The 21,000-nt window shown below is 38.1% G+C and overlaps 1 protein-coding gene across 6 annotated transcripts in view; it reads right to left on the bottom strand.

The window, feature by feature from the left end:
* Window positions 1–3,466: 3,466 nt before the first annotated feature.
* Pkib (cAMP-dependent protein kinase inhibitor beta) overlaps window positions 3,467–21,000 on the bottom strand; it is an 89,887-nt gene continuing 72,353 nt past the window's right edge. For all 6 annotated transcript variants that reach the window (XM_050138249.1, XM_050138250.1, XM_050138247.1 and 3 more), the window contains 2 exons: window positions 12,981–13,157; window positions 3,467–4,163 (listed from right to left, as the gene is read on the bottom strand). In XM_050138249.1, the coding sequence (XP_049994206.1) occupies window positions 4,096–4,163; window positions 12,981–13,157 (245 nt within the window). In that variant the 3' untranslated portion in view covers window positions 3,467–4,095. The remainder of the gene's footprint in view (window positions 4,164–12,980; window positions 13,158–21,000) is intronic.

The raw sequence follows: 21,000 nt of genomic DNA, 5'->3' as shown, positions 1-21,000 counted from the left end.
CATTGAAGAAATGGAAGCAAACAGCATACAATAATTAATCAGAGTCATGAGAGCAAATAGCAGAGCTGTGCTTAGAAGATGCCAGGTGCACAGAGGAGATGGGCTTGTGAGTAGCAGTTAGATCCCCACCCATCCCTTGCCTGGGCCCTACCCCTTTCCACCTCCTTACTCTTCATAGCTGCTCTCTACCTCCCTCTACTCTCTCCTCTCTTCCTTCTTTCTCTCAGGTTCTTGTCTTTTTTCCTTTTTTCTTTCTTGTGTATTCTCTATTCTCTTTATCATTTCCCCTACCTGTCTCTTCTCCCCTTTCCTCCCCATCTCACTCTTTCCATCTCCACTTCTCCCTCTTCTTCTCTTTCCTCCTCTTCCTCTCCCTTTTGATCCTCTATTTCCTCCACCTCTTCTTTCCTCCCCATCATCCTCTCCTCTCATCCTTTCTTATTCTCTCCTTTCTTCTCCCCTCTCCCATCATCCACCCAGCAAGCCCAGACCACTTAAGATTCTGCATAATTTCCTTTTTCAGTAGGATACTCACCTTTAGTTACATTCTGAGAAGATGCAAAGATCACAGAAATCTCTCTGGGCACAGGACACAGGGTGGATCACATTTGTTATCCTTTTTCTTTCTTTACAGAGAGTTAAGTTTCTAGACAGTGGCTTGATAGCTTTTTTGTTCCATTTTAGCCTGGTTATTTGACAGTGATAACTAAGATTTTCTAATAAATGACTCAAGCAGACAGCGCACACATCAACAATGTAAACATGGGCTAGAGACTTTAATACACTGAAAGTACATAGTCAAGTAATTCCTTTTGAAAATGTCTACTTCCTAAAAACATAATATTCTTTACATTTATAAAAAAACTGGTGAGAAAATTCAATTTTGTCTTTAAACAACTTCTGACCTCGATTTTTCCTTTGTCTTGGTTCCTCAGCAAAAGAATAAACACATTCTCTTTCTCCAAACATTCTTTGTAAGCAAATGTGGCACCTTGTGTAAAACAAAATACAGTGTGTGTGTGTGTGTGTGTGTGTGTGTGCAAGCTATGATAAATTGTGCTCTAGAAGATATACAATCCAGAATGTTTGTCACTACTAGAAATAATGAGGAAAGATAGTTTAGGTGTAAGTAAAAGAAAATGTCATTACCCAAGAGCTATGTTACTTATTTTCCTTCTATATTTTTGTAGAAAAAAAATGACTTGGTTAAATACTGACTCACAATTATTTGTTGGCCAACTGTCATAAAACCCTAGTGATGAAGACTCATCTTCAAATAGCGATGTGTTGTAAGGAGGCCTCTAGTAAGTTCCCCAATGCTTAGTCCTGAAATAACCACACAGAAACTGTATTAATTAAAACACTGCTTGGCCCATTTGCTCTAGCTTCTCATTGGTTAACTCTTACATATTAATTTAACCCATTTTGATTAATCTGTGTATTGCCACGAGGTCATAGCCTACCAGCGTCTGTCTCTGGCAGCGACTCCATGGCTTCTCTTTGACTTTGCCTCCTTTCTCCCAGTCTTCAGTTTAGGTTCCCCCCACCACACCTATCTAAGTTCTGCCCTATCAACAGGCCAAGGCAGTTTCTTTATTCACCAATGGTATTCACAGCATACAGAGGGGGAATCCCACATCACCAATACTCCACCTGTCAATCACTCATTAACATGACAGTATTTATAATAATGTGCTAATTATTTCTAACTGTCCATTTCCAGTATAATCAGTTCTCCCAATACCATGAATTTGGGACATTTGTGAAATCAGAGTCAACTGATCAGTCTGTCTATCCATCTATCAAAAGAATAAGACCAAAAGCAAAAGAGACGACAATGGGTAATATTTATCAAGGCATTTCTCCCAGGCATTACTCAAGTGTTTACACATACTGTCTCACTACTCCTTTCACCCACTGCTTTCATTTATTCCTATCGCTGTGGTGAAAGCAATTTAGGAGAGAAAGGGTTTATTTTAGCTAACAATTCCAGGTGACAGACCATCGCTGAAAGGAAGGCACAGCACCACTGTCTCGAGAAGGCCTGTCACATCACATCCGCAGTCCAAAGCAGAGAAGTAAAGAAGGCAAGCACGCCCTACAGCCACTCGGCTCATTTTTTCCATTCATATACAGTCTAGGACCCCAATCCAGAGAAGAGTACCACTCACAGCAGGCTGGCCTTCCCATATCAATTAATGTAATCAAGACAATCCCCCAACAGCATCCCCATAGGCTAAACTAACCTAAGAATTTCTTCATAGAGACTCCTTTCCCTGGTGGTGGTCATGGGTGTGTTGAGCTGAGATTGAAACTCACCCTCATCACACTCACTCTACAAGATGTGGACTATTATTGATGTCATTCCATAGAGAATGTGGTGGAATCTTACAGACATGATCTTCATTGGTCGAGATTGTATAGCTAGTACGTAGAGTTAAAATTCAAACCCAGGGAGTTTGTTCTCCAGGCTGACAACTTCAGTAACGCTGACAGCTAAGGCTGGCCAGCTCTGCTGTGGAGGACTTTATGGGGATGAAGAATGTTCACCTGCTGCTGGCAGCATCCCAGCTCCACTCACGCCTTCCAGCAGCAGTCTCTTCTGGGCTCACTTCTTTTGTCCCCAGTCTTCCTGGAAGCTGAATTGTAACCTCAATTAATTTGGAATCAACTATTCTCCCTGCTTGTCCTGCCAACCACTCAGTCTCCCCTCATTGGACAACTTTGATAAATACTTTAATGGCTATAATATATCTTATTGGACATTAATGCACACCTATATACTAATTTTGATTATTTTGTTAAAAAAATTTTATTTGAGAGCTGGAAACAATGAAGCTCTTGGAAATCCCCCTTTGGTGTATATAATCCTAAAGTTAAGCTTGGTCAATAGAGTCCCAAGCAGGAGGTAATTTAAAGTACAAAGACTGACACTGTGATCCTTTCGGGAGCATCATCCCTTTATACCCAGAGTACTTCAGAAGATAAAACAAATGCAAATTGTATCAGTAAAGGATTTCTACTGTGAAATTTTATTTAGTTAGTGTAAACAGGTAAAGTCTAAGTCAACAATTAGAATTTAATTACCTGCATAAATATAAACAAATTATTCAAAAATTTAAGATTAAGAATTATATTACTTTTCTAAACTATGTAACAGGTTAAAATTTGTTAGCACCTTGGTTTTGTTTCAGTTCTTTTTTAAAAAAAAAAGTATAATTAAACATATATTAAAAGCATGTCTTTTGCAAATTTTATTTATAGTATATTATGCAAATATTTAAAGTGACTACTGCCATGTTGACTACTTAGGAAAAATATAAAAATTAAGGTCAGCACACCTGATGAAATTACTTTAGCAACAATTTGCACACACTCAGAAGTCCAGAGAAGAAAAGACAGCCTAGAGAAACTCGCACAATGTCTTGTACAATTTACATAAAACAAGACATACACATGATCCAAGTTAAGGAATATAGTGAAATTTATTTATTACACATATTTTACGTAAGCAATTTGCCACAAATTTTACATTCTGTGCATCCATATGAAAGATCACAGTATACACAGACTAGCTGCAAAATACATTAGACAAAAGCATCCTAGAGATGTTTACGTTGTCACAACTTCTACAATATTTGCAGATCTCTCTTAACTTTTGGGGGAAATATGGTGTAGTTTTGATTAAAAATAAACACATTTTATACCTGTGATTTTTTTTACTACTAATACCATCTCACTAAAAATATAATTTCCTGCAAATTCTGCAAAGTATTAAATTAATAGGTTTTTGGTTTATGCATATCAATAAGAACATAGTTAAACACCACATCTGACTAAGTAAATCCCAAGACAGACAGTGGACTTCATTGTATGTATAAACAGCGTGTTCCTCCTTGGGTGCAATTTGAATGTACTACCTTTTAATAACCTATTTGGGGATCATGGTTGCGGTTTAAGGACAGAGCAGCACAACAGCATTACCTAAAACGCACACATTACCACAGTTACTGCCAGATCAAACACTTCAGGAAGCCACAGCCACTATGTCTCCCAATGTGCATAAAATCAACACCCTGGATAAATTGTAAGTCTTCATTTGTCGTCATTTAGGGACTTTTTCAGTTGGTCTTGTGCTTTCTCTTCACTCTTCTTTTTAACATCTGCAAAAAAAAAAAAATAATTTCTCATTCTTATGCAAAATACATGGAAATATATTTTGTATTTAGAATGAAAGGGTTGTTTTTGTGCTTTGTGCCCCTAAGTAGATTTTCATCCTGACTAGGTCATATTTTGCCCTCAGCAGATGTGAATCTGCACAGAGAGGACATATTTGAGTAGTTTCTAGATCTTTCTCCTAGTCATTTCTTTTTCCTGGTTTATAGTTGTTACTACAACCAAACACACTCTTAAGATGTCATTATACTCTTTATCTACAGGACAGCAAACTACAGCTGAAGCAGGCGAAATGACTTGTGGGAAGTCACCGAGCAAGTGAAAGTCACAACTTGAATCTAGATCAAGTGGCTACATAGGTCCTCAATCATTTCCCTATTCTGGAACACACTTTCTCTGTATTCTTTGCATCTTAGAGGCAACCTTCTGCCCTTCAGAAAAGATGAAATCAATGCCATTGTGTGGGAGCTCCTTCACCTTCCTACTACTAAATGTTGAAAGTCTGTAATCTGAAATCATTGTTTTTGCCTGCACTTCCAGAACAATGGGAGTGTGTATGTGCTTCTCAGGAATGGTTTCATAATTTGCTATTACTCATTGAGAAATGACACAGTAGTGACTATACTGATAAAACTATGAATAACATTGAGATCAGAAGAGGAGAGCATTCAGCAAGTACAACCCTCGGTTAATTGTAGGGCCCTGCCCATTGTCCTGGGTAGACGCCTTTGTTGTTGTCCCTGGTGATGCTCTTGCTGCCAAAGTCTAATGCCCTTGTTTCCAACTCACCAAGAAACCTACTCCCGTGACAATTCCCTGCTCTTTATTTTACCAAACTTTCCCCCTTTTCTCCTTCTTCATTTCAAACCACTATCTTTTTTTTTCAAACCACTATCTTTAAACGCTCTTTCTTCCCAACTCCCTCTTGTCTTCCTCTCTGAAACAAGATCTCACTATGTAGATGAGGTTAACCTCAGAGTTACAGAGATTTATCTGACGTTGCCTCCCATGTGATGTGATTAAAGACATGCTACTCAGTTGCAATACTGTATTCTCCTTTCCCTTTCTTTCTTTAAAATGTTCTGCTTTTGTCGGCCTTCATTTAAATGAAATTATTTACGTCTTAATATTTCCAAAAAAATTCTCCTAACAAAACCATTTATAAAACCTTAGAAGATACGTCTGGTTGAGTATATTTAGGACTTTTTATTTGTCAAATACAAAGTCGTTAAGCAACTTTGACTATATAATGAGTTTCAGACTAGCTTGAGCTACAATATAAGGCCTCCATATTTTTTTTGACCTGAAAACACATGTTTGATTTTATACAAATCTGCTTCATTGTTCATATGTACCTGTGACTTCAAATAACACACGCATTAGCATGTGAGAGGCAAACACTTTTCCCATCACTTTCAGGTAGTTGAAGTACCTGAAGTAGTTCTCAAGTACCGTCCCGTGAGTGGCACAACATGGACAATAAACAAAATATGTAAAGTATGTGCTATGTGGGAAGTGAAATATGTTCATGGGGTTAATTAAATCAGGAGTAGCAAACAGAAATTGTTAAGATGTCTCAGGCCTAGAGTTTACAAACTGATACAGAATTGACTGGAAACAAGCACCGGAAAAGGAGACATTTTAGCAAAGACCTACAAAAACGAGGTAGTGTGCTGTTCATAGCCCATGCAGAAAGGGATACAAAATGAGATAATAGTAAAATCAAAAGCAGCATCAGTAAAGAGACACAATGGGAAGTAAATTAAAGGCCCGGGATGGAATCTAAGAAGCAACAAGACCATATGTAGCAGGTACAAAAAAACGGCAGATTTCTGGGCCAGTTTTGAAAGTGTAGCTGACAGTGTTCTCTAAAAGTTAGAGATGAAAAATGATCAAAATAGAAGGGAAACAAGGATGAGGCTAAGATCTTTGGTTTCAGCAACTGCAGCTGTAAATCACGATTGGAAAGACACAGGAAGAACAGGTTTCAGAAGGAACATCCAAAGTTTGCTCTTACGTTCATAAGTTTGATAGCTTAGCAATGATGTCAGGCAGGTAGTTTCTTCAATGAGAGCAAACTTCAAGCATCTTCAGACTGAGATCTATAACAGCCAATCTTCCTGTCAACTTGAGTGGATTCAGAATTACCTGGGAGACTCACTTCTGAACACATGTCCAGAGAGGCTAAACTCAGTGAGTTAAGACCCTGATTGTGAGCAGGAACATTTCGTAGGATTCCAGATGCAATAAAAAGATTAACCAGAAAAACTAGCTGAGCATCAACATTCATTTTCTTTTCTGATTCCTGACTGCAAAGACAACGTGAACAGCCTCCTCACTCTTCTTCCTGTCTTCCTGCTATGATGAAGTGTATACCCTTTGAAACAGTGAGCCAACCGGAACCCTTCCTCCTTAATTTGATTTTCCTCAGGTATTTTGCCATAGCAATAAGAAACATCAGAATACTGGTACCAAGAACAGAACTGTAGCGCTAAAGCCTGGTTGTGCGATTTCATAGGCCTGTACCACAAGCTTTTCGGAGGAAGAGTTTTGAGCTCCAGATTAGAGAAAAACCCTAAGATGTTAAAAAAAAAAAAAAAGAAGAAGAAGCTTTTAATAGGATATTCTGATGGGAATGTGGAAGACCAGAATAGCAAAAACATGTAAACACTGGAGGCCTGGCCTATGAGGTGCCAGAGAGAAAACAGGGATTCTACAAAGAATTAGACTAGAAGTCATCATGCTATGTTCTAGCAAAGTCTTTGCCAGTGTCCTGAGAACTTGAGACTGAATTCCAAAGGATCTGACTAACGTGTTTGGTAGAGGAAATGTCAATGTAGCATAGCATTGAGGCTATGTCATAACTACTGGGTTTTGTCCTCATGCATTCGTTCTTACAATGAGAGTGAGCAGCCTGTGGAGCAGAAAGATGCAAAATGTTTACAGTTTGACAAAGAAGGGGAAATGCTGACAGCTGCAGATCAGCCATGTGTGGAGAAAGCAGCTGTAACTGTTAAAGAGATGAGGGAGATGAATGTGAAAACTTCATAATTTGCACTGGGTAAGAGGAAAGATGCCCGAGGGCAATGCCCTCTTCATTGAAGGCTTACGTTTGCAAAAGTGCAAATTCCTTTGAGGAGGGTGAGACTCATATGTGAAGCCTATGAAGAGGTCTCTGCTAAAAATATTCATTGAAGGAAGAGGTTCCTGAACTCACCTATCTAGTTCCACAAAGACCTTACACAGCTATTCTAGAGTAGTGGTCCTCATCCTTTCTAAGGTTACAACCCTTTCATATAATTTCTCATTTTGTGGTGATCCCCAACAATAAAATTATTTTCTTCACTACATCATAACTGTAACGTTGCCATTCTTACTAATCGTAATATAAATATAAATATTTGTGTTTTTTGGTGGTCTTAGGTGACCCCTGTAAAAGCCATGGTACATAATGCCATGAAAAGTGCCAGGTGGGGGATACGGAGCTGCAGGATTTGGTGTTGTTCCTGATGAATTTGGGCTTCTTTAGCTTCTTTCCTTGTGATGTCCCTATTCTTCCTCCCCCATAGAATGGGAATTTTGATTCTATGCCATTGTATACAAATTATTTTTGATTTCCTAAGGATTCACATTTGCATCTCAGGAAAGGTTTTGGGTTCTAGATTTTCTAATGATGTTGAAGCTGTTTAGACTACAGACTTTTGAAGTTAAATTGAATTCATTTTGCATTACCTGATAACCACAGGGCTATAGTGTAAAGAGTTGATTGCTACAATTAAAATTTTATATGCTTGGATGTCAAGCTGATAAAGGGTAGTTAATATTATCAGCTTGGCTGGATTTAGAATCACCCCGGAGGTATTTTTTCGGGTATACATGTGAGGTCATTTTAAGGCAGTTTGATGTGAGAAGGGAAGACCCAATCTGAATGTAGGTGGCACCATCTAGTCAGCTAGAGGCCTACTAAATGAAAAGGGGAAAAAGAAAGGAAGCTGGGAACTGGCATTTGGCTTTCTCTACTTCTTCATGATAGATGCAGTTTGATCAGCTACCTCACATCTTATCATGTCACATCCCCCTATTATGAGAACTACCATTCTAAACTGTGAGTAAAACTAAACCTTTCTGTGATAACAATTATCAAGAATTAAAACAGAGCCATACTTATCACCTTGCACAAAACTCAATTCAAAATGGATCAAAATCCTCAACATAAAACAAGGTACACTGAATCTGATAGAAGAAAAAGTGGGAAATAGCTTTGAACTCATTGGTACAGGAAAAGACTTTCTGAACAAGACACTATTAGCACAGACACTAAGATCATCGATATATAAATAGGATAACCTCATAAAACTGAGAAGAGTCTGTACAGCAAAGGACACCATAATTTGAACAAAAGAGCAGCCTAAAGAATGGTAAAGAGTTTCACCAACTACACATTTGATAGAACAACAATATCCAAAATATATAAAGAACTCCAAAAGCAAGATATCAAGAAAACAAATGGCCTTGTTAAAAATGGAGCTCAGATATAAACAGAGAATACTCAAAAGAGAAAACCCAAATAGCTGAGAAACACTTAAAAAACATTCAGCATCCTTAATCGCCATAGAGGTGCAAGCCAAAAGTATTTTGAAGTTTGATCTTAGACCTGTCAGAATGGCTAAGGTCAGTAAAACAAATGACAGCTCATGTTGGTTAGGATTTGGAGTAAGGGGAAGACTCTTCCTTTGCTGGTGGTAGCACAAACTTGTGCAGCCACTATGGAAATCAGTGTGATGGTTCTTCAGGAGTATGGGAGTAGATAGACCTCAAGATCAAGCTATACCACTCTTGGGCATAAACTCAATGAATTTTTTATTCTACGACAGAAACACTTGCTCACGTTCATTGCTGCTCTATTCCTAACAGCCAGAAGTTAGAAACAACATAGTTGTCCCTCTAAATGGATAAAGAAAATGCAATATATTTACACAATAGAAATTATTACTCAGTGCTTTAAAAACAAAACCATAAATTTGCAGGCAAATGGGTAAAACAGAAAAAATCATACCGAGTGAGGTGACCCAGACCAAAAAAGGTGAATTTGGTATATTTTCACTAACATATGTATATTAACTGTTAAGTCATTGATAAGCAAGTAACAATCCTTATAACCACAGAAATTAGGTAGTGAGTAAGGGACAGATGGGGAGGATTGGATCACCCTAGGAATGAGAGACAGAGTAGATAGCTATGGATGGATAGCTAATACTAGAACAGGAGAAACAAATGGGGAAAGGGAGTGAAAAGGGAGTGAGGGAAGAAATACATGTAAGGGCAGATAAAACTAATGACCATTTGAGGTGTTACATGAAAACTTAATGTAGTAGAAGTACTAAAATATATTCATATGTGAAGGCAATCTATATTAAATAGCCAAATACTAGGGTAGAGCCAACTAGCCTGGCCAGAGAGATCCCCCTGTAAACACCCAAACAACCTAGGCTGTTGCCAAGGCTATAGGTTGCTCTCCACAAACTGATAGCTAGTTCGCATTGCCTATGATAACAACTACGCAACTCATTGAACATGGATATACCAAACTGGTGCCTACATTGCAGCATCTTTGGTATAAGGAAGGTACTTTGCACACTATCAAAAAACAAAAAACCCACCAACCCAGCCACAAACTCTCTGATCTACAATGGTGTCTAGCCTGCAAGATACACTTGGTAGAAGGTGGCACAAAGTTTTTGGGAATAACCAACCAATATCTGATTTTACTGAAGGTTCCCTCCATACCCATACTTGACAATTCTTTGGTGACATAGAACTTGAGACTAGACAGTCCATGGATCTAGGGTAACAGCAAATACCATTGTTCTAAAAGGATATAGCAATAAGATAGTTCCTCGTAAGATTCTGCTGTATTCATAGATCAGTGCCTGGTTCAGCCATCATCAGAGAAGCTTCCTCCTGTAGCAGATGGGAATAAATACAGAGACCCACAGCCAGACATGCAGAGATTAAGAGACTTTGGAACATTCTACCCTAAATGGATGTTTCCATCAAATCCCTCCCCTCAGAGATCTGGGAATTGTGCAAAAGAGGAGACAGGAAGAATGCGTGAGAACCAAAGGGGATGTAGGACCCCAAAACCAAGGCCCACAAAATCAACATGATGGATGCAGATCAAATGAACTCAAAGAAACTCAGGCAACATGCACAGGGCCTACATGAATCTGCCCTAGGTGGGGTCTTAGAGCTGAAAGGTCAAGGAGATACTTGCCCCCATCCTTAAGGCAGAAGCAATTTCCAACTAACAACCACTTAAAAATGAAAATTTAGTTTTCTCTAAGAGAGTCTCACTGGGGAAACAAACTACTCAATGGTAGGCTGCGTGCCCAGCAGCAGATGGCCAACAGAAAATAAACTCAAAGTTATCTTTGGAGGTTCCTTTTCCCATAATGTCAGGTCAGGGCTTTTCTTTTTCTTTTATTTTTTTTCTTTTTTATTTCCATAAGCATTTTTCCTCTTCTCTTTTTACCATACAGGTCTTTTGCATATATATCATGGCTTCCAGTTTAGTGCCTTTAAGAAACTCCTGAGTCTGAACAAGTGGTCTATGGTTCTCTATCTGTTTCTTGTGCCTTTTGTTGGACTCCTTTCCTTCTATTTGTCTGCTTTGTCCTATTCCAACGTGTTAGTTTCTGTTTTATTATATTTTATTATCTTTTTATCCATTATAAACCTGTTTGTTTTCAAATGAAAGAAATGAGGTTGATCTGGATGGGAGGGAATGTGGGGAGGAGCAAGAAGTGGGAGTGGGAGGGAAAACTGTAATCAAGACATATTATTTGAGAAAAAAATCTGTTTTTAATAAAAGAAAAAATCCTTCCTTAATATGGGTTTGTCAGTTACTTGGTCATTTGTAACAGGAAAAAGGAACTGATATAAGATCCAAATCTATGTTTCAGAAGGATACAAACTATACAATGAGATCAGATAGCAATTAGAAGCAAAGAAATAGTGACCAAGTTGTCAAAATACTGTACTTTATACTTTCTATTCCATCAAGTGATTGATGATATGAGCAAAGAGAAAACCAAAGAGAAAAAGTCAATGAGGAAAAAGAAAACCATGAGACCAAAGTGTCCTGGGAATCAAAGGACACTCTTTAAGGGAAGATGAACTAATCAATCATGATAACATTTTGCAAGGTCATGCTAGAAAAAGGCTAAGAATGGACCAACAATTATAGCAAAGACAATGGCATAGATAGGTGAGACGGAATGTAGTCTTACTAGCATTAGAGAAGAGAGGGGAGAAAAAGAAAAATAGTAGTCAAAAGAACATCACATTATCATGATACAGAGAAGTAGGTAACAGCGGCAAGAAAACATGAGGTCATGAAGACATCTGGGTCCTGGCAGTCATTGTCTCTAATCTCACAAGGTCTGGCCCTTGCTTATATGTCCCAAGTTCTTTTCTTGTGGTACTTTTCCTCTTACTTCACCCTCAACCCACGGTGGCCAGTCTTTATTTCTAGACATCTGTCTGCTTTACCCAAAGGATGTTTATTCTACATTCTTAGTTATTCATTCTCCTCTGCCCCATCTTCTAGCTGGATTATTCTTATATGCAGAGAAGAGTTGCTGAGTTTTATTGATTTTTAAGGATTCTAAAAAGAGAGGGTTTGAGAATTTCATACATGAGCACTTCTTTCATATTCCTCATTTCTCCAACTCCATCCTTCCCCATGCAAATTCATAACCTCTTTTATTTATTTTTGTAAGCATATGTATGTACATACACACTTGTATATATAACCTTACTGAGTCTATTTAGCTTTTCTCATATGTACACATGTTCAAGGCTGACCACTAGAGACTGAACAATCTATGTGGTAATTTGTCTCTGCAGGTAACTGGTTCTTAGTAGGCACTGACCTCCAGAAGCTCTTCACTTAGTGTAGGACCATCTGGCATTTCCCCTATCTGCACTGGTGTATCAATTGCTATTATGGTGGTTTTATTTGAGACAGTGCCTCACACTAGCCCAGGCTGTACTGAATCCCACTGAGTATCCCAGGATAGCATCAATCTCACAGCAATCCTCTTGCCTCAGCCTCATGAGTTATTCTGATTTCAGTGATGAGCTTCTCTGATGTCTATTCTAATGTTCAGGAACCCTCCACAAAGCACCCTATTTCCATTAGCTGATAAAGCATATCATATCTAACACTTCTGTTGAACTACAAAATCTGGGACAGCAGGATTTCACATCTGCCCTACGCACCACTAGGGTCCCTAATATTTATTAGGCATAAAATTGAATGGTAGACAAAATAGCAGTGATAGAAGCAAGAAAAGATATTTTGTGACTGAAACATCATCTTCCATCACCTCTTGTTGTTGTGCGAGAAGGGTCATTGTCTTCCTTATTAGGGTTCTCAAACTGTAAGTAGTAGGCTAAGACACATAATGAACTAGCCATGAGCCACAAAACTCAGCTCCAGTGCAATGGTTACTATTTATGATAACTTTTAATTAACTTTGTACTGGAGAGTGAACTTAGAATTCTAGCACATGACCATACACATCCGATAGAACAACAGTTTCTATGTACACCCTTAGGACATCAAAATTAAATTATCTAGTTTCTGAAGGGCATAGAAATCTATTTTACCTTAAAACCTGAGAGCTTTCAGTCAAGAAGAAAGAGAACGAAAAAAAAAAAACCTAGTTTAAAGGCTGCGCCAAAGAGAAAGATTAAAAGGGAGTCATGCTGTGGGTTTTATTTCAGAGGATTAGTGTTACCTTCCTTCATGGACAATGCCTCCAGCTTCAGGGGAAGATCAGAGGATCCACCTGTAGCAGCGGAACTCTGGATGTCAGGTAAGGCATTGCGTCGGCCTGCCCTTGCTGAAGATGCAAAGCTGCTGATCACAGACTCCACATCAGTCATCTCCGATGAATCTGTCCTCATCACAGCATCTATAGATAGAATGTGAGCATAAGAAAACTGAGCCTGTTCAGAGGTAAAGGGTCACCCCAGACACCGATGGCTAGATCAAAATCGCTTGAAGATCTGATCTCGGGTGGCACACTTAGACACGTGAACATTTGCTGAATAGGGCAGGAAGCGCTTCTGTGAGCCAGATCGCTATAAATAACCCCGGAGTCCAAAGCACCACTTGAACGCTTGAGGGTGTAGTAGACCTAGACTTTTGTTCTGCTTTTCTATGGATGAATCAGCCAAGCCAGAGCTTGGAAGCCAATGAAAACGGACGGGTATAGCCACTCCCAGAGTATTTGCTTGTGGTGTTTGTTTAGGCTGAAACCAAATCACTGTAATTGTGGGGAATAAACAAAGCACTTTCCCCTTGTTCTTTAGAAATAAATTCCACTTTGTATTTAAGGCCTTTCTCTCCACAGTTGGAACTTCATTTGTTCTGACACAGGTAAAGTTTTCATTAGACTCATGTTTATCCTGGGCACAGTTTCCCTGCCTTTGGGTGGGCACAGTCATTGCTAGCACCTTCCCCATCATCCTTTAACCTCCTACCAATGATCTTTCGCAATTCCTAAGAAATCATCCAATGTACAGGAGGTCAAAATTGTTAAATATTATTAAAAATCTTAACTGACCCTGTTTCATATGATTTTCTTTTCTTATAAAGCTTCCCTAGGATTTGATACTGAACTGTATGTAACTCAGAAGCTGTGTTGGTAGCAGAAAGCATTTGCTGAGTAGGCATTATGGATCGGGTTCCAGCAAGACCTTGAGAAGAGAGAGAAAGAGAGAGAGAGAGAGAGAGAGAGAGAGAGAGAGAGAGAGAGAGACCATCTGCAGGGTGTTTGTACTCAGAGGGACAACAAACAGAAGGTGTATGCTCTCTAGAAGATTACCTCAGAACTCAAAATATGCCCAGTGTCCTCCCAAAGGATAGAATTAATCCTTTCTGGTATTTTTTGACAGTAAACTCTGGTCTAGGAAAGCAAGCCAGCCTTCTCACAGTAACCGAAGGGTGGCTCTTCTAAAACAATCAACTTTCACTCAGAAAATGCTATTAAGCAAATGAACGCATGCAGATACACCTCATTTGGAATTAGGAACACAGCTCTTGTTGTCTGTCACACATAAGAACTCATGTGGTGCCCCATGTGTTCCTCAGGAGTGTGGTGGCAGTCTAAGTGTCCCTACAAAAGGCCTTCTATTGCTGTGCTAGTCAATCTGCTTTCATAAGCTTTGCATGAGGTTTGCAGACACATTCTGGGAATTAGACTTTCACTGTTTGATATTCGCCAAGTGTCTGGCATTGACAGCTCAGAGAAGTATAGAGAGCATTGAAATTTTAGTTCAAAAGAGTCCACTTGATTGTAGATTTGCAAGTGACAGTGGTCAATTCATTGAAATTTATGAGTCACAGTTTCCCTTCTACATATCAGGTACAACAACTAGCCTGTCTGATTCACAGGACTTGCTTTGTGGAAAAGCAACGAGATAAAGGGTAAATATCTCTCTACCCTTGTAAGACCATTGATGAGCAACTGCTTGCATCTTCTCTCTCTGCATCTCACTTCACCACCCTGTCGTGTACCCCCTTTAATCCTACCAAGAAGATTCTGCTACAGGATCCTCCAGATACCTGCTAGAGATATCTTGAATTTTCTATCAAAGAGAACAGCATTTCTCTAATAGTATTAATAATTGTTTGTGTCTATCTCCTCACTTAATATCCTCATAATTCTATAAGGGTAATGGCGTATGGTCCACATTTATGGATGCAGCCACTGGGGCTGAGAGGTTCAATGACTGACTAAAAGTGCATAACCACTAATCTAATTTTGGAGAGAAGCTTAGTCCAGTTAACCCTGAAATCAAAATGACATGGATTGTTAAGAGAAAATCATAAAGTCCTGGTTATATATGCAGCTAGCTGCACATAGGCATCCTTTAGATTCTGTTCTTCAATAACTCTGAACAGGGAACTGTGCATGTTCAAATTTTTCCCTCTGTGCTCCCCCCACCCCCGCACAGTGTGTGTGTGTGTGTGTGTGTGTGTGTGCGTGTGTGTGTGTAAGAGAGATAGTGTGACACATATACAGAAATTCTTTATCTTAAATATCTGTTAGTTTGGGAGAACCCCTACTCATGATAAAGTCATTTCACCTAAGGTGTCTTTCCTATAGCTTGTGAAGAACTGAGTGATGCCATCTTGAATTTGTTCTTGGGCCCTGACTCTATCCCTAGTCAGTTATCATTGCCTCAGAAATGACGCCCATGATCAAATGCTTATCTACAAGAATCATCTCGCCCTGTAACTGCCAGCACACTATGATTGGCTTCACGGACCAGACCCTCGATTTCTTGCTTGATGGTCCATAGCCTTAAGGCTGAAGATATCAACATAAATAAAAATATTAAGATATAATACTTTAAATATTTCAATGATACATGTGTAAAATGAAATGGTACATTTCATAACAAGTTAAGAAAAGTCAAAAGTTTTTTTACTTCTACCAAAAGAGGACTTCTAATTCTGTCTACATTTGTACATTGTATATAAATCTCAGCGTTAATATTAAAAAGAGAGCTTCTAAAAAGTGATTACAGTGATGAGCATGGAAGGAGAATTCTGGACCCTGAGTTAACTGCTTTGCTATTTAGGAAGTTGTTCCTTTTGCCTTACATTATTATGCCACACAGAAACTTTTGAAATGAAAACATCATAAAACTCTCTGAAAGTGTGTCAGACACATTCAGTAATGAGATTCTTAAGACCAGGTCAGAAGTGGAGAGCCAGGGAGAGCCAGCAGCCAGGCTGCCTATCTTTGGGACTCTGCTCTGCTTTTTCTCAGTTTACATTTGCACTGGGCTCCTCTCATAGCTTGGTGTTGAAGCTGACCGAGATATCCACCAAGGACAGACCAGACAGCTTATCATTGCAGTCCACAGAGCTGTGAGGAGATGGGCATTCTTTGGTGGAAAGCTCTCTATCTTCTGACCCAATGTGTTTGGTTTACAAAGTTTGCAGATTCTTAATTCTGGCTGCAGTATCCGGTTCTTTAAATTCTCTGGCAGTAGGGTGACCTGTAGCATTGGACAAAACTGGGAAGTCCATCAGGAAAATAACGAGAATATAGCACGTACATTGTGCTATGAATCTGATAATTCTAGGTCATGTAGAAAGTGTGAGATCTAGCGACAGAAGTGTATCCCCAAAACATTTTGCAATGTCATAGGAACAAAAAAGAGGAAAACGGTTAATATAAAGTCATCTCGATTTTATACAAAGGAAACAAAAAGACTTACTTGGGAATTGCAGATAGAACAGACCATATTAACCAATTTTTAGTGCCCTAGACATATTTTAATGTACTGAACATACATTACTTTTATAGTGTAGAAAGACTGAAACAAGACAAATTATGAGCCATCAGACAATCCTAGCACAGAAAGGTTCTAGCAATAATATTTTGAGCATATAAATAAACAGCAAATCATGAAATGTTCCCCCTTTCCTAAATAGTCATTTTACTTGTCTTTGTTTTATTGGACAACAGTGCTTTTAATATTTTATAAGGGATGGCATATGTAGAAACACGACACTGCTCTTTTATAATGCCGTGTGACATTTAAAAATCATAGTTCATGGGAAGATGAGGTAATCCAGTATCTAGGGGAAATAAAACTGAGATAAGCTAATATTCTTCAGTTCTCTATGTTGGCAGAGATCCTCAGTTTGTGATACACAAACCTCCTCCAAACGTTGTGAAAGAAGCAGAATAGTTGCTTCTCTTGGAAACAACAAGCCAAGTATTTATCCTTCTGATCACATATGAGCCCTTGACCAGCCCACAAGCCACAAAGAGGAACCAGATAGTGCTGAAATGAGACACAGTCTGGTCCCTCTGGCTACTTAACTTCAAGTCCTAATCTTAGGAAATTAGGTAAAAGATGTGAGTCCTTTAACACATCTATTCAACCAAGTGACAACATCTTAAGCCAAACAGAACTTAGAAGAAGCATTAGCATATGATGGAATTACTTTTTTACTTAAGAGATATGTCTCTTTAAAATTCCTCCATTTGTGGCATTTCTATGTCTCTAGTAAAGACAAAAACAACTGAAAATTTATTTACATTTATAAACATACACTTTTTTAATGCTTGGGTTCTTGCTTTCAATAGTACAAATTCTCATCATATAATCATGCATATTCAAGTTGTGCTAGCACAGAAATTACTTAAACAGTTAAGTATGTAGTATTCAAAAACAAACCTAATTTTATTCTCCCATAATCTTCCCGATGAATTGATACATAAATCTGAATACCTTTCCAACACTATAATACTTATTGATTTAAAACAGGACTATTTATGATAATAATATGAACTGAAATGGAGTATAATAAATACTACAGTCCATGGTACAGGATGCTTAGCTATGTGTACAGTGGTGTTGCCATAGGGGATCCTTTTTAATGGATGGTTCTGTTTTCTGCTTCCTGATAGAATGATACTCTATAAACATAGACACTCTATAAATAGTCATAGCAGTCAATCTGCTTTAAGGCCTTCTCAAATTCAGTGCAACTTCCCAATGGAACAGTCTAATTCAAACTTAAGGCAACATAAAGCCTACTTGTCAAGTTCTTTCCCAAGTCCAGATAGCATTCCTTCTTTAATTCCCATTGTTCTTCCTCCTGCTCCTTTCTATAAGAGAAGAAAGCAGCTACCCAGGAGGATAAAATAAAATCTCTATGCACCAAAAACGTCTTCTGAAAAATAAGCATGCTTCCATTTGAATGCATGATCCACCCATACCTCCAGTACTGGAAATATTGAAACTAGACCTATACAAAATATACCTGATTTGTTGTGTTTGTGGAGGGCTGTATGTATGCATGTGTGTGTGTTGTATTTATTTGTCCCTATGTGTGGGAGACATACAGAACACAGATTGACACTTTCACTTCTCCTTTGGATGAGAGACCTTCTTTGTAGCTATAAACCACAGCATAGCATCTTTATGTGTTAAAATTTCCATCATTTTGACAATCTATATCTTATCTTCTAAGTGGCCCAAATTGAGAGGACTTAGCAAGTATTAGAAGGAATCATTCTCATGAAAGAAGAAAGTAAGAAAGCAAGCAAGAAAGGAAGGAAGGAATGAGGAAGGGAGGTAAGGAGGGAGGGAATGGGGCAAGTAAGAAGGAAGGAAGGAAGGAAGGAAGGAAGGAAGGAAGGAAGGAAGGAAGGAAGGAAGGAAGGAAGGGAAGAAAGAAAAGGAAGAAAGAAATAAAAATTCAAAATATAAAGAACAGCACACCAATCACAGTTAGGGACCCCCAACTCAGGAATTCCCAACCATAGCTGGGATACATGAGACCCACATGGTGAGCATCTCCACTAGGTGAGCAGAGGAGGAACAGGTTCTTCCCAACACTGGAAGTGGGGTTGGCTCCCCAGGCATCAGAATATTCTAGTGGAAGCTCACTTCAGGAAGTTCCAGAGCAAGCTACTGGAGTGAGAGACTGCCCTGCTCATCTTCCCTAACTCATTCTTTTCCTTTCTGATTGCTTCACAAAAGTTCACAAAAGTCTGAGAACTCAATTTACACTTGTGGGAAAATAACGTCATTTTCGAATCCTTATGACTTACATCCATTGTCTTCATATGGATCACTTTCTCTGCTAAGGAGATAGCTTTAAAGTGCCCATTGAGTGATAAGATCAGTAGAAAGGAGAGAAGGAGAAGTTAAAATGCCATCATGGCCACACTAGAAATGTTTTTGCACTCCTCTCTTTTGTGTGAAAACTGGAAAATCATCGTTTAATAAAGTCACTAAGCAAATGTGATTTAGAAGCTGAGACCTACACCCAGTGTGAGTGAGAAAGTGGTAAAGTTTGCTTCCAACATTCATAGTAAGGATTAGAAGCAGCTAAAAAATAAGATAAAAACATAAGATTGTAAATTCAGTTTTCACAGAGTCATAATTAATACAAAACTCTTATAGCATCAACCTTTGTTTTCAGACAGGCATTCAATAGCTCCACGCTCTGAAACAAATTTTCCCTGAATGGGATTCATTAACGTTAAACTGGACAAACTTATTGACCTATAGTAAACATCATACAATTATCAGCTGTCTTCTGTACACTTGTAACCCCCAACACTTTAGATCAGTTCCAGAGTTTTCAAGGGTCCCCTTTATTATAATTTTTTTCTCAATGGGGAGGAGATTAAGCCTTTTTCCTCTGGGTTTCTTTCCTAAACACAGGATTACTCTGAGGGACACATCATCAATGAAAGCTATAGGGCAACTGCTCTACTGCCACAAAGACAACTTAGGGAGGCAATTTAAGTGTGAGCACTTTAAATCACACGCTCTCATTTCAGAACTCTTTTATAATATATATACACATATGCATTCATCTCTGAAATGAAATAAAAAATATTTTTTAAAATTCATGAATGCAACCCATTTTATACCATATAGCATGTGGTAGCATGTTATATTTATAATATATTTTCATCGTTTATGATAAACTTTTTGATTTAAAAATTATATCTCTTATTGATCACTTATCTCTTTTCACTAAAAGTGTCTTCGGATTCTATTCCCCATCTCCTTAAGTAGCTCATATTTGTGCCTATTTGACAGAAAACCATTTCAAATGAAGACTTCAACACACACTTTTGAGCAGTGGCGTGCATACTTAACTACTCCATTCCACAAAATGAACAGCATTAAGTAAGTAGAACTTGCCTCCAATAGGGGTCCTTTCATTTGGTTAGTAGCCCATCTAGAGAAATTGCGCGTCTGATTATCTAAAAGGGAACACTCCTCAAGCTGAATCCTGCATTGCTTCCTTACAGTCTTTTGACTTCCAGCAAAATTTTTAAGTTCTTTGAAAACTTCGTACTATTGACATCAAAGTGGGATTAATATAATCTATTTTACTGTATTGGACCCAAGCAAATAATGTCTCTAAATGCTGCTCATTAGTAATTTCTTAAATGAAAAGTATTTAGCTACCGATTACATTAATTTATCAATGCTATAATAGAATATTGTTATGGACATCAATGGCCCTCTTAAGGCACTCTAAAGTTTTAGAGACAGTCTACGATATGGGTTATAATGACAAAAACAGATTAAATTGGAGACATTCCTACTGAGTTGGTGTTTAATAAAAAACAAGTGTATAATCTGTCAGTATGAACATACACACCACTTTCACTGTTGCTAATATATTCTTCAGCATCTGGACCAGAAAAGCCTTTTGTAACAGAAAACCACACTTCCTTAATCCCACCCTTGAGAGTCTCTCCCTAAAGGAGAGATTTCTACATTCTTTCTGCAATAAACACTTTCAGTGTTGTCTTCAGGACTTAAACTGTGTCCAGATCCTCAATTGTTTCATGATGCGTGGAAGATAATCTTTAGTGTGAGTACTGTTATAATTACAACAGAGAAGGTCACGGGCAGAATTCCTCATCACCTCACTTCGCTCGGCACTTGTTAACTTCTACTATATATTCTAACTTAAGTAAATATAACCCCAAACAAAGCATAATGGTAAAAATAAGAGACTTGGCTAAAGAGTGAATTGTTCATAAAAGTGGCATGGATAAATAAGTTGACATATAGGTATGATATTTCAATATATCTATTATATGTATACCTATATCTATATTTATAGATACATAGATATGTATGTATTTGTATATATATTTTACATTTTTATAATAGTGTATTTATTTATTTAATTAAAAATTTTATTTTATTTAATTAAAAATTCTTTGGTATGTCTTTTAATTTAGCTTT

This window comes from Alexandromys fortis, unplaced genomic scaffold (genome assembly GCF_014885135.2).
Source record: "Alexandromys fortis isolate MF-2015 unplaced genomic scaffold, M_Fortis_MF-2015_v1.1 scaffold_14, whole genome shotgun sequence".
NCBI classification, from domain to species: Eukaryota; Metazoa; Chordata; class Mammalia; order Rodentia; family Cricetidae; genus Alexandromys; species Alexandromys fortis.
Note: the sequence above shows the minus strand (reverse complement) of the source record. Positions and strands in the feature narration are given on the sequence as shown.